This window comes from Juglans regia, chromosome 15, assembly GCF_001411555.2.
Source record: "Juglans regia cultivar Chandler chromosome 15, Walnut 2.0, whole genome shotgun sequence".
Taxonomy (NCBI): Eukaryota; Viridiplantae; Streptophyta; class Magnoliopsida; order Fagales; family Juglandaceae; genus Juglans; species Juglans regia.
In genome coordinates, this window is record NC_049915.1 from 8,264,182 (window position 1) to 8,276,501 (window position 12,320).

The window sequence follows — 12,320 nt, forward strand, 5'->3', positions numbered from 1 at the left end:
TTAGACATTGCGCGCCAAGATATTGAGCAAATGAAAGCAAGACAACAAGAGTTAGAAGATCTCGTGTCGATAGTCAAAGTTAGAGATGTGTTGGTGGAGAAGCAAAGAGAGCATAAGGAAAGAATACACATTAAAATGTGAGAACAAATACAAAGAAAGATGATGGTCTAGATGGAACGTGTGAAGTAACTGTAGCAAGATCGCGGTGGTCGGAAAAACAAGAAGAAATGAACAGAATGGAATGCGTAATCTATGTTTGAAACAATGCGCAGAATGGATCAAATTTGTCAATTCACCATCACGCAGGTTCATGGTCATTCTAATGTCTTGCAGAGAAAATGGTAATTAGTTATTATATCTTTCTATGGTTTTATTTAATTAAGTGCTAATATGATATTTGCTAATGTGACTTAGTTAGAAATGCGACGATGCAAAAAATTTCTCACTTATTCATGTGTATGCTATGACTCCTACTGATGCCAACTGCGAATGGGTTGATCTCGTAGGTAGAGAGAATTACGTAAGTTAAATTTAGTTTTCAAAGCATTATGTCATTATACATATCATTTGTTCTACAAGTTTTTCTATTACTTTTTTACTGATTCTAGTTTTTGTAATTCTTGTAGGAGAAAATGATTGAGCTATAGTCTGCTTCTGAAGATTCATCTCCGAGTGACATCGACTTATTTACCCAAGTCCTCGGGACCAAGTCTGGTTTGGTGAGATGGCTCGGATGTTTTTTCAAGCGTGTCGGTTCATCCTCCACAACATCTGATTCAGAAGTGAATAATATTACCAAAGATTTGGACGTCGTGCACTAAGAGATTGAGCAAATGAAGGCAAGACATTAAGTTGGAAGATCTCTTGTCTCGACAGTTAGAGTTGGAGACGCATTTGCTGGAACAACAAAGAAAGTAGGAGGAAAGAATACGCATCGAAATGCAAGAACAAATACAGAGAGATGGTGGTCCAGATGGAATGTGTGATATCACTGCAACAGGATCGTGGTAGTCGAAGAAATAAGAAGATATGAACTTTAATATATTTTTGAAAGAATTTTCATCTGATTTTATTTTGTAGCATAAGTCTCTAAAGCTTTGTTTGTTTTCCAGATGATATGAGAAGAAATGAAATGAGTTAAGATTAAAATTAAAAATTGAATAAAATATCGTTAAAATATATTTTTTAATTTTATTTTTATTTTAAAATTTGAAAAAGTTGAATTGTTTATTTTATTTTGTGTAGAAATTTGTAATGATTAGATGAAATAAAATGAGAGGAGTTGTAAAAATTTATAAAATAATTTTTATAAATTGTCTATTATTTGTGCATGATACAATTTGGATAATTAGTGTGATATTTAATTTTATCTATTTATTAAGAGAAATTCTACATGAAAGTCTTATACCACACATCTATATCTAATTAGGATGTGATTTGTCATTTTTTTTTTTATCTTAATGTTTAAATATGTATATATTTAACTAAAAAGAAAAAATAATTAAATAGAAGGAAAAAATAACCAACCACGTGTTATATGTTGACTCTACAAGCAACTGTACGAGAAGTTGCAAGATTAGTCATGATGAGTTACAACAAATGATCCTTAATTAATTACCTTCTTACATCCAAAAAGCAGTGAAGTTGGTAAATTAATTACAAAATAAAACCCAAAATATAAAATCCAAAATGTTTCCTTATACCATATCATAATAGCATATGTATAACTAGCTTCTCTATGGCACCTCTGCATTAGTGGCAAAGGATATAAAACGAAAGTTTTAAGATTATTTTTTTTAATAAGAGGACGGTACTCTAATTTTATTGATTGCTCTTACTTGTGGTAGGAAAAATTGTAGTTACGACAAGACACCTAGGAGATACAATTAAACAAAAAACTCAAATCCAGGCATCAAAATTGCTAAGACATCCGGTTATAAAACAAAATATCAATGAAGTACAGGGTAAAACTAAAACTAGACATTAGAGAACCAACCCTAAACAAAAGCAAATAAAACTTGCAAGAAAAGACACATGCAAATGAGAATAAGAAAAACAAATAAACCAAAAAACAACTTACCAGGAACAACACTACTAGATCTGTAAATAAGAGAGACCAGTTTCGTCCATATGGAGAAGACCTCTAAGACTATATACTAGGTAGCATATGATCACCAGACCAATCCGAATTTAAACCTCCAGCTCCCCCCTTGGCAAGAAAATCAGCCATGAAAGTTTTAAGATGCAAGAGAACTGCCTTTTATTGCTATAGGCTCAAAGAGTTGAAATATATAGAAACTCCAAGAAAAGGGAAAGGAAAGATAAGTAAAAACTATTCTTACGTACTGCAATATTATATGATCCAAATGGTGGCCGATGTATAATGAACGTTGTTAGACCCAATTCTCATCTCTTTAAGATGAAACCTTGCCAAGCCCACTGAACTAGGATCTGTGTACAAGGGAAGGGAACCATGCGAGCGGCTCGAAGGTCCATCCCTCGGGAAAGGGGGCAAACTTGTACGGAAAATGTGATGACTCTTTATTCATAAGAAGCCCTATCATGTAAAGCATGCATGTAGGCCCACTGCTTTACATGATAGGGCCACAAGAGGAACTTATCTTTGTCAAGTTGGGCTCACAGGGAACCTCAGGAGGGATGTCGTATTAAATGTAGTGAATCACCCATTAAGGAGACATGCCTATGTCATACTGGGTTGATCACAAGGCCCAAAAGGATTACCGTATTAAATACAACGACATGCTCCTTTTGGAAAAGTTTCACAATCAGATTGTCAAAGGCAGTAGATGAACTCTTTAGGAGAGGGATACAAAAAGGCAAAAGGAAAAGGCATCGAGGTGAGCTCATATACTCTCATTCTGGTGATTCTAAAAAAATATCTTCAAGATAACTAGCTAGGCATCGAAGGCAATACGTGGGTGGAGCCCCAAGCTTTATCTTGTTTTTTGATTTCAGGTCAAACTAATTGCCTAAGCCAAAGACACAATCAGTGAGCAAAAACAGTCGTCAACAGTTGGCGCTGTCTATAAGATCAACTTTTCCAATTGACTTATTGTGACGTGCCTTTCACATGTCGGCGACAATGCTCTTCTAGGTGACCTGTGACCAGGAGATCACCAAAATGGGTGAGCAAACTGGCAGAGAGAGGGAGAGAAGATTCACAAAAATTGAAGAAAGACTTAAGAGGCTGACATAAAAAATGGAAACCCTACAAAGAGAAAACGATGCACCGCGGCTCAAAGAGGTAAGACCTGGTAGAGGTGTGCCACTAGGTGGTGACTCTATGAGCCTTTTGAGACGTGGTTGAATTAGAAGTGAAAGGCTAGTGAGGTCCATTTGGCCTTGAAGTTGGCTGTTTTTATGATAAAAAAAAATGCTCCAAACACAGGGTCCATGTACACAATCCTCACTTTTCACTCTTATATGAGTTTACTATTTATGTGAGAGTTGGTGTACATACACTTCCGTTTTCTTAATTAGCAGAACTTTTTGATAATTTGGTTGATCTTTAACCTATTACGGGAATCCTACTCCTCGCGTAAATGCTAACTGCAAATGCGCCCAATAAAATAAAATTAAGCAATAATCTAGAAGGGGCTCCTTGTAAAATTCTGAAGGAAGACTCGATTCATTGCTTTCTACAACAATTATTTTATGGTTGCTGTAACTATATATAATTATTATGGTTCTTTTGTTATATATATATATATATATATATTTAGAGTAATGTTACATATAGTCGTAGAGTGTGCAAACGCCGTGCAATTGTTTTGAAAAAGAGTGGGGTCCACTATTAAAAAATTAATTTCTTTTCATGTGAGTCCCATATTTATTCACTTTTTTCAAAGTGACTGCACGGCGCTTGCACACTCACGACTGCAAGTATCATTTCTGATATATTTATATATCTATGAGTTTTATTACTCATCATCTCCATATAGTATACTTATTTTTATTTATTTTTAATTTTTTAAAAGTTTTTGGATTTTATTCTTCTTAAACTAATTGAATTATTCTACTCATCAACCATACACCACATATTTGGTAAGAGAAAAAAATAAAAAAAAATTATGGTGTGATGTGTGGGATGATGAATAGAATTTTTCATATACATATATACTATTAAAGGTTAAACAATCCAAACAAATATTATGTCATGCATTTGATGGCTACATATGACCACAAAACATAGAAGTAAATAGGGCAATTACAACGTGTAATTTGCTTAAGGTCAAGAAGGTTGTCGTATGATCATCGTCACTGCAACAGATGATCGACCTAAGTCCAATAAAGACATCTATGTTGTAGTTAGGATGGATGAATAAGAGGGATTCGGATCTCTTAAAAATTTTCATAGCTTAAGAGTGCGAGAGAAATATACGTATAAAATGAAGCATCGTTACAAGACTTGGTAATTACTTTATGTGTTTATTTTTCTTTTTAAGTTTTAAAATCCCAACAAGGCATCCAGATCGGATGATTAGAGTTAGATAGAAGCACAACAGAGGAGAAGGAAAATTAAAGTACAAAAGAAAAGAAAATAGGGGAAATAGAACTGTTTGTATCAATTAATGACCGGAATGATCATGAGTGGTTTAGATTCAGAGATGAGTTGAGATGATTTGTGAATAGTAGAATAAAAGTCGAATTATATATTATATTTTGTGTAGAAATTTGAGAAAGTTGTTTTAAAATTTGAAAAAGTTGAATTGTTTATTATATTTTCTGAAAAAATTTGAAAACGTTGTAATAATGAAATGAATGAATTGAAGTGAATTTTAAATTCAAACAAAGCCTTAAGAGTTTAAAAGAAAAGATCTTTTGCCAGCCCAACCATAAGAACTTGAGGTAAATCAAAATGAATGTTATGGAACTATTTGAATTGCATTGATGATGAAATTTAGTGTTCATGAGATATGAAAGAAAAGAAAAGAAAAGAAAAGAAAAGAAGAAAAAAGTGAATTTAAAAATAAAATAAGAAAAATATGGAGATTAAACAAGTTTTTTGAAGAAACCAACTTGCAAGTATCGCTCACTTTCTTTTAAAAAAGTTGAATATATTTGAAATCCACGTAAAACTTCCTTTCAACCAAATTTCTCTCACTTTTCCACTATTTTTTTTTCTCATTTCTTTGTCCTTTTTACCCCTTAATTTTCTCCTTTTCGTCCCCCATATTAAAACTGTTGCAAAAAAAAAAAAAAAAAAAAGATAAAATATTAAAAATGAAAGAAAAAACTGTTGTATGCTAATATCTAAGAATCAACCTTCCTAGCTTCATTTTCCTCTTCTTTTTTTTTTTTATTCATTTTCTTATCCATTTTTCTCAAAAGCAAAAACTATAGATCCTCCACCACCGATTGTTGTCTACCTCTACCACCACTCTTCTACTGATCTAAGAGTCCTTCGATCTACCAATAAACTAATACAGAGCTTTTCACTCAGACCAATACTATGAATGAGCCACCCCATTTCCTTCTTTGTACAAAAAGTTTATCCTCCAATCTGGTCTCAGTTTTAAAAACTTCTTCATGCCCTCAATCAACTGACCAGGCCAAGCCCAGGTTTCCTCAGCACTTAGGGCAGCTTTGATCACCACCTGCGCATCACCTTTCAAGACAACATTGTTGAATCCCAGCTCAGAACAGAGATTCATTGCAGCCCAATGAGCATTACATTCTGCTATAACTGGTAGCCCCACTCCCACACATAGTAGCCAAGACCTCACCTTCATAATCTCTAATAATAACTCCAATACCATTAGTCTGATTCTTGAAATCGAAAGCTGCATCAAAGTTTGCTTTTAACATAACCCCCTCTCATGTTTCTGCCATAGTGGAGATGATTTTCCTGCTCTCACCTTTGTCTCCAGTCCTCCTTGTTTCATTTGAGCTTGTTGGAACTCATAAACCTTCCATTGCTGTTTTTATAACCATTGAAATGAATCTATTCCTTCTTTGCCATATACTTCTCAAGATGAGGACTGCACTTTTCAATTGCTCTTTATTTAATAATGAGAACATCCTATCCCATAGCTGCACAAATCATTGCAGTAGCTGGACCACTTATGAACCGGCTTCTTTCTTTTGATCAAACATCTGTAGCAGCAGCAAAACTCCACAAAGCATGAATGGCTGATTCTTCTTCATACTGATAGAAAGGACACAAAGGAGTGTCTAAAATTTTCCTGTTGTGTAGACTCATTCTGGTTGGCAGGATGTTGTGTCCAATCTTCCATAGAAAAATGCTTTGTTGTCCCAGGTATATTTAGCCTCCAAATTTTTTTCCACCTATCATCCTTTTCATTATAGCTAGAGGATTCACCATCCCACTTCTTGTAGTTTAGATTGTGCTAGATGATAGGCACTATTTACATAGAACCTCCCATTTTTATTAAAATTCCAAATTAGCCTGTCTTCAGTTCTAGTCTCGTTGGTTGCAATGCTGCAGATCAATTGAGCTTCTTCTTCCACAAAATTGGCTTAATCTCTATAACAACTTCTCTTTTCTTCATCCAATAGTACATTACCTTGGTTTATCTCCATATATATATATATATGTATGAGGAAATATGCATCTGATTTCCTTCCATTTTTCCTCTCAGATAATGCAAGTAGAAGGAGATTCTGATAATTCACTGTCAGAGAGATTTGAGAATTAATGCAAAGAAGTGGAGTCAACAGCAGCTAGCGTGGGGAAGGAGTACATATCAGATTTGAGATCTGATAATTAGAGCTCGGTGCTTTAACTCCCTGCCTTATAAAACACATCATGATATACTCAGGGTCATTCCCTGATGATGTAGAGATGGGGAAGGAGTACATATCAGATGGTGGGAATGGTTTATCAGATTTTACGTATCATGCTATCATACCAAAGGCATGCATTTGGCCTAGAGGAGCACACTATAATTCTGGGAAAAATTTATTATCATTCATTTTCTCATCATCTTCTTATTATCCCATGATGTGGCATAAGATGATAGGTTCACAAGTGAAATATCCTTTCACTTGTGAATCTAAACTGCTGCGCCAGGATCTAATTTCTTTTTAATTAACAAACTAAAACTGTAAAAATATCCTTCACATGAGAAGTCTAATTAACAAAATAGAAAGAGGAAAACCAAACGGAATTGATCAAAACTCTATTATTAGACATCATAAGTCATCCCCACTTTGAGAAGTCGCTTGCGGGGAATCATAAAAACTTCATCAACTTGCCTCACACTTCTTCGCAACCAATTATAGGCGTAGTTTATAACTAATTTCTTCAAGAAGCTTGAACCCTTTGAAGCAACCACCTCATTTTCACCCATCAGATGAACAATATCCCCAACATTCAGAGCTTCATCCACTTTCTCTACCTCCCTTTGAGCTATCTCTTCAGTTCTCAGCCTCGAAACTTCGTTATCATCTGATTCGTATGAATCCATATTTGTAGTGTGTGGCAGCCTAGACATGAACACATCTTTTCTTATGAAATCCTTCAACTGAATTGCCAACATCTCCTTGAAAGACTCCCACTCTGTTCTTGCATCCTTGTATCCATACCGCACAATACATCGGAAAATGCTCAGCTCACGAGGCTCCACTCTTTTGAACAAAAATCGATCTTCCAGAGGCACTGTGCAAATGGGCAGGGATTTGATTGAGATAAAGACAAGAACTGAGTGCAGAGCTGGGACATTGGCTACATAATGTGTGAAGATTGGGGAAATGCCTTGGACAAGCTCAGTGTAAAACAGTGCAAGACCTGGGATCCGGTGGATGCTAGTATCAGAAGCTATCTCAACTAATTTTACTGTAGAGACTTTGTTATCAAGCTCATAAATGTACTTCTTGCGGTAGCCATAATTCCATAAATACATAATTGTCATCATAACCATGGCAAATAACAAAGGAAGATACCCTCCATCGATAAATTTGTAGAGTACTGAGCTCAAGAATAGGAGTTCCAAGAGCCATATAGACAGGGCATAGATGACTATCAAGTACATGTTTGTCTTCCATATCATTACCATCACAAGGACAAGAAATGCAGATGTGATCGTAAATACGAACGCCACGGCAATTCCTATGAACATAACAAAAACAGTGAAAATGGTTTCAATATAGAAATAGCAATTTATATAGTTTTGACAATCCATTAGAAACTTTGAAAAATCGCATGCATACAAAAGATGACAGCTAAACTTGAACTGTTCAGAAGAAAGATCATCCATTGTATTTACCATAAGCGTTACCGATCTTCAATGTGTTTTTGAAGCCAAGAGTGACACCCACACAAGCCAACATGAGAATAGTGTTGATCTCGGGTACATAGACTTGTCCTTTGTATTTAGAGGAAGTGTGCACTACCTTAACCCGTGGGAAACAACCCAACGCTAATGACTGTTGGATGATGGAGAAGGAAGCTGAGATCAAGGACTGACTAGCAATGATGGCTGCCATTACAGCGATAACAAACATTGGCCAGTATACCGGTTCTGCATATTTACAAGAGATAGCTAGTCAAATTAAGTGAAAAAATGCAACATCAATGAAAAATTTAGAAACAAATTTTGTTGTAAGGCCAAGTGATGTACTTGGAACTGAACTATAGAAGGCATTGCTGGCGTCCTGATTGTGTTGGCGGAGATAGGAAGCTTGGCCAAAGTAAGCAAAAACAACAGCTGGAAAAACTAGAGTGCATGAGCTTATCTGGATTGAGCGAACACTGAAGTGACCAAGATCAGCAAAGAGGGCTTCAGAACCTGATATTGTTTGACCAAACTCAGTATATCAGTGAAGGCAAAGTTGGGCGAACAAGATGATCAGCAAAAGAAGTATCATGTTTTGGTACAATCATATTTTTTTCTGGGCTTGAAACTTGAAACAATACCTATGCCATCTTATGACTACGACAGAAAAAGTCAATTAATACTGCACGATACGCACCTGTTAGGCATAGGATGACGCCTCCAAGAGAAATCCATGCATCCTTCTTGCTCCTCTTGAAGTATTGAATGATATACATTGGATTAATTGCCTTGATAACACCTGGATCGTACTTAAAGAAGTTGTACAAGCCAATAATTCCAATGAAAAGGAACCAAATTGTGAGTATTGGAGCAAAACTGTAACCGATTTTATCTGTCCCAAACCTTTGAATTTGGAACAAAACAATCAAGACTCCCACTGAAAACCACATGATCATATTATCAGTGAGACCAATAGCAGCTTCCTTAACTCCTCCCACTGCTGACAACACTGCACGAAAGACATCATGATATATATTGTTATCACATATTGATGACTAAACTTATTAAAACGAAATTAGTAGATACAGAATCAGTTGCTCTCTAGATATCGTATTACCTGAGATGCATGGTGTAAGGATTCCATCTCCAAGAACCATGGAAGTGCCAAGCATGGTCATGAACAATATGAAGAACTTTATTGCTTGGCTATTTTCAAGCATGGACTTCACAAAGGATGCCCTCTTGAGCCGTCGATTTGGCAAATCTAGTCGGTAGTTGGACACTTCTTTGTCTTCAGCCTGCTGGTTTGGTGTCAAGCTTGCCTTGGCATGGCGGCACATGAGTGAATACAGAGCAAAAGTTCCTCCTATGTATGATTTTTAAAATATTAATTAACAGAAAATACTTTGATGTTAAGAACGTTGATTACATATATATATATATATATAGACATATATAATATAAAAGCCTCATGTGGGGGGAAGCTTGCATTAATTTATTGAAAAATTAAATCCCGTCATGACTATTTGATTAATTGGTGCATGCATACAATAAATAATTAAAACTTGCAGGTTGGATTAATATTATGCATGCATGGGGCCGGTGATTGTTATCAAGTCTCACCTTGGACCAACTTCAGATTATTAAGAACAAGTGATTTCCAAAATATATTCAAAAATTCACGTGGATTGATATACTACTTTATATTATAAATTTATTTTTATTATAAAATAAATTAAATATATTATATAAAATTACGTCAATTTATAAATTTATTTTTATAAAATATTTTTATAATTGGAGGAATACTACGACAAAAAATAAATCACAGACCAGATCATGTGATCATTGATATTACCTTTGCGTGGATGACAATCGAATATAATATAATAGCTTTGACTATATATATACATGAACATATAAACAAGAAAATCACAATCATTAGAGATTTTGACAGGAAGATGGTGGTAGGCAGACGTGATTGCGACCTTATTGGATGAGTTTTTAGGAGTAGCGAGGCAAATCGGAACACTAGGTCACTTCAAATAAAGTAAGAGAGTGTTACAACTACTACAAAATGATTATATAAAAGTATAAATTGACATAATTTTATGACATTTATCTTATTTGTTTTATAATAAAAATAATTTTATAATTAAATAAATTATATCAAATTATATTAATTTGTGAGACTATTTTTATATAATTACTCTGCTACTAAATATTTCTCATATAGTAATAATTTGTGTCGAAAATATAAAGTGTGATAGTCTCGCGAAAAACGTACATGTATGCAAAAATAAAATAAAATAAAATTGAATTTATCTCCACCAGGGAATGAAACGCATGCATCCTATACCTAAATGATGCAACCATCAAAGAGGAAAATCAATAAAAACGTTGAAGATGTTAAGCATATGTAGGAGATCAGAAGATTACCATCACCATTATCGTTGGCCGCTAGCACAATGAAAACGTACTTGATCAAAGTGATTAACATGAGCGAGTAAAAGATAAGAGACAGCACCCCAAGTATATCATCATTGTGCTTAATCCCAGTAGGGAAAATACCCGGTAACACATACAAAGGCGAAGTGCCCAGATCACCATATACGACACCAATGCTCTGAAATGCTAACTTCATCACTGTTTTCCAATCTCCGACCTGCAATCAATTAATTGTCTTACATCTCATATATATATATATGTAGTAAACTAAAAAATAATGATTATAACATGCAAATACGAAAACAAAAGCCTAAAAAATGGAGGAAATTAAAGCAGAAAAAGTACATTACCTGAGACGAGCCTTGGTTTGTGGTGAATCTACTTGCCTCTAAATCGAAAGAATCACGAATAGCCGACTTTTTGCTAGATGGCAGGTTCTTACCTTTGAGTATGTGATCATCTTTTTGTTCTTCTAATATTTCTTGATCTACATGGTGTTCTTCTGATCTTGATTTTTCTTCTTCCATAGCATTACCAACCTCCATCTCTCTCAAGCAATCTACAACTCAAGGAATACTGTTGATTTTTGAAACGTTTAAAATGGAGTCAGCATATCTGCTCAGAGAAGTGTTTAAAATCGAGTCAATTAATATTCAAAAGGACTCCATCTATAACTCAAATCTCTACGAAATATGTCAGCCCACGAGTCATTAAAATTAAAAAAATAGTGCCGTTTTTAATGATAAAAAAATAGTGCACATTTGAGAACTCTTTGGATTTGTGATAAGGTTCATTGAGGAAAAAAAAAAACACAGAGGCTGTGCGACGGAGACTCACCGTGAGAGAAGGAGTCGCGACGGAGCAGGGCGAGTGGGAGGTGGCTGACCCGACGGCGGAACACTGAGAGAGAGAAAGAGATGAGCGAGAGAGAGAGAGTAAATACGGCGTGAGGGAGGAGATGTTACCGAGAGGGAGGGCAGTGGCTTGAGGCGGCGGCAGTGCAGTACGGTGGTTTCAGGGCGTAGCACGACCGAGTTGTGGTTTTTTCCGGAGAGAAACGGTGGCTGAACGTGCGCTTGAGAAGGAAGGTATGCTATGGAAGTGCTCTGTTTTTTTGGTGCAAAAACAGGGCCTTCCGTAAGGTTGAGGGTGGTGTTTTCCGACGTGTAGGGTGCTGTGAAGGGGCAAGGGTGGTGGTGGTGGTTTGTTGGGCGGCTCCTACGGCAGCGTGGGCTACCAGTGGTGACGCCGCGGGACGTGACACGGTTTGCTTAAGGTGGCCGGTGCTCGGTGGTTATTGGTGCAGGGTTTAAGGCAGTGGCCTGACGGCTTCTGTCCTTCGAGGGAGGTCTCGAGCCGTTGTTCGTGGCTGTTGTGCCGTGAGGTGGAGGCTGAGTGTGGGCTGGTGGTGCAGGAGCAGTGCGGTGCAACGCGGAGGAGGTGTTTCACTGGAAGTATGCGGCTTGGAGTGGTACTTGAAGAGGGATAAGCGTATATATAATAGAGAACCAAAAGAAAATCCCCAGAGATGAGGGAAGGAGAGACGTGTATCGAGTAGGAAGGCTACTAGGCGTGATCTGTAGTGCACCTTATGAACATATGGTGTTGCCGATA

At 36.1% G+C, this 12,320-nt stretch overlaps 1 protein-coding gene across 3 annotated transcripts; it reads right to left on the minus strand.

The window, feature by feature from the left end:
- Positions 1–6,960: 6,960 nt before the first annotated feature.
- On the minus strand, positions 6,961–12,159 carry LOC108991617 (potassium transporter 5-like). Of its 3 annotated transcripts, none has more exons than XM_018965944.2 (9): positions 11,672–12,159; positions 11,544–11,606; positions 11,057–11,282; positions 10,698–10,923; positions 9,376–9,624; positions 8,956–9,267; positions 8,604–8,771; positions 8,250–8,504; positions 6,961–8,092 (listed from the first exon to the last, which is right to left on the minus strand). In XM_018965944.2, the coding sequence occupies exons 3-9, from the start codon at positions 11,249–11,251 to the stop codon at positions 7,170–7,172; spliced, it is 2,328 nt and encodes a 775-aa protein (XP_018821489.1). In that variant the 5' UTR covers positions 11,252–11,282; positions 11,544–11,606; positions 11,672–12,159; the 3' UTR covers positions 6,961–7,169. The 3 variants fall into 3 exon arrangements, with proteins under 3 accessions (XP_018821489.1, XP_018821491.1, XP_018821490.1); XM_018965946.2 differs by having other exon boundaries at positions 11,057–11,321; XM_018965945.2 differs by having other exon boundaries at positions 11,544–12,159.
- Between the last annotated feature and the right edge of the window lie 161 nt (positions 12,160–12,320).